General features: G+C 53.6%; 1 protein-coding gene across 1 annotated transcript; it reads right to left on the bottom strand.

The window, feature by feature from the left end:
- Positions 1–375, bottom strand: WHR41_09678 (uncharacterized protein; the record flags this gene model as incomplete). The annotated part of the gene is made up of 1 exon (XM_069378280.1): positions 1–375. A coding segment is annotated over one exon (375 nt), but the record flags the coding sequence as incomplete, so codon positions are not given.
- Positions 376–524: the final 149 nt, after the last annotated feature.

The following is a 524-nucleotide window of genomic DNA, read 5'->3' as shown; positions in this document are numbered from 1 at the left end:
GTAGGTGCGTGGACAGCGTGTGCGGAGTTCCTCTCTTCGCTGGATGAAGCGGTAGGGCCACTGTTTCCCAACACGACGTGTACCTCGCGACGCGAGGATCCGGTCCGCCATCACCCTCACATCTTCGAGCGAAGGCGGGAATCCTCTCGCATCTAAGTCCAGTAAATACTGGACTACCGCCTCCTCTTCGAGGGCGGTCAGAACCTGAGCAACAGGCCGACGATTCGCGATCGGAGTCGCGCCACTCATTCTATCGCGGAGAGTGGTTTCGGGCACATTATAGAGCTTCGCAGCAGCACGGCGGCTCAATCCGTCTGATTTTTGAATAGCGTCAATAGCCAAGACAACTTGTGCTTCGTTGTTTTGTTCTCGCATCGTTCAATGTGATGCTATTGCTTGCTGAAGTTGCGGCATGGTGTCGCTTCGATGATGATGATGATGATTTTCATTCAGGCTATGCACGGAGACCGTATGAGCCGTCCCTAATCGCTACCTAACATTACAACGAATGTCGCCTTGCACTC

This window comes from Cladosporium halotolerans (genome assembly GCF_011745625.1).
Source record: "Cladosporium halotolerans strain TM138-S3 chromosome Unknown Sca768, whole genome shotgun sequence".
Taxonomy (NCBI): Eukaryota; Fungi; Ascomycota; class Dothideomycetes; order Cladosporiales; family Cladosporiaceae; genus Cladosporium; species Cladosporium halotolerans.
This window is presented reverse-complemented; position numbering and strand designations above follow the sequence as displayed.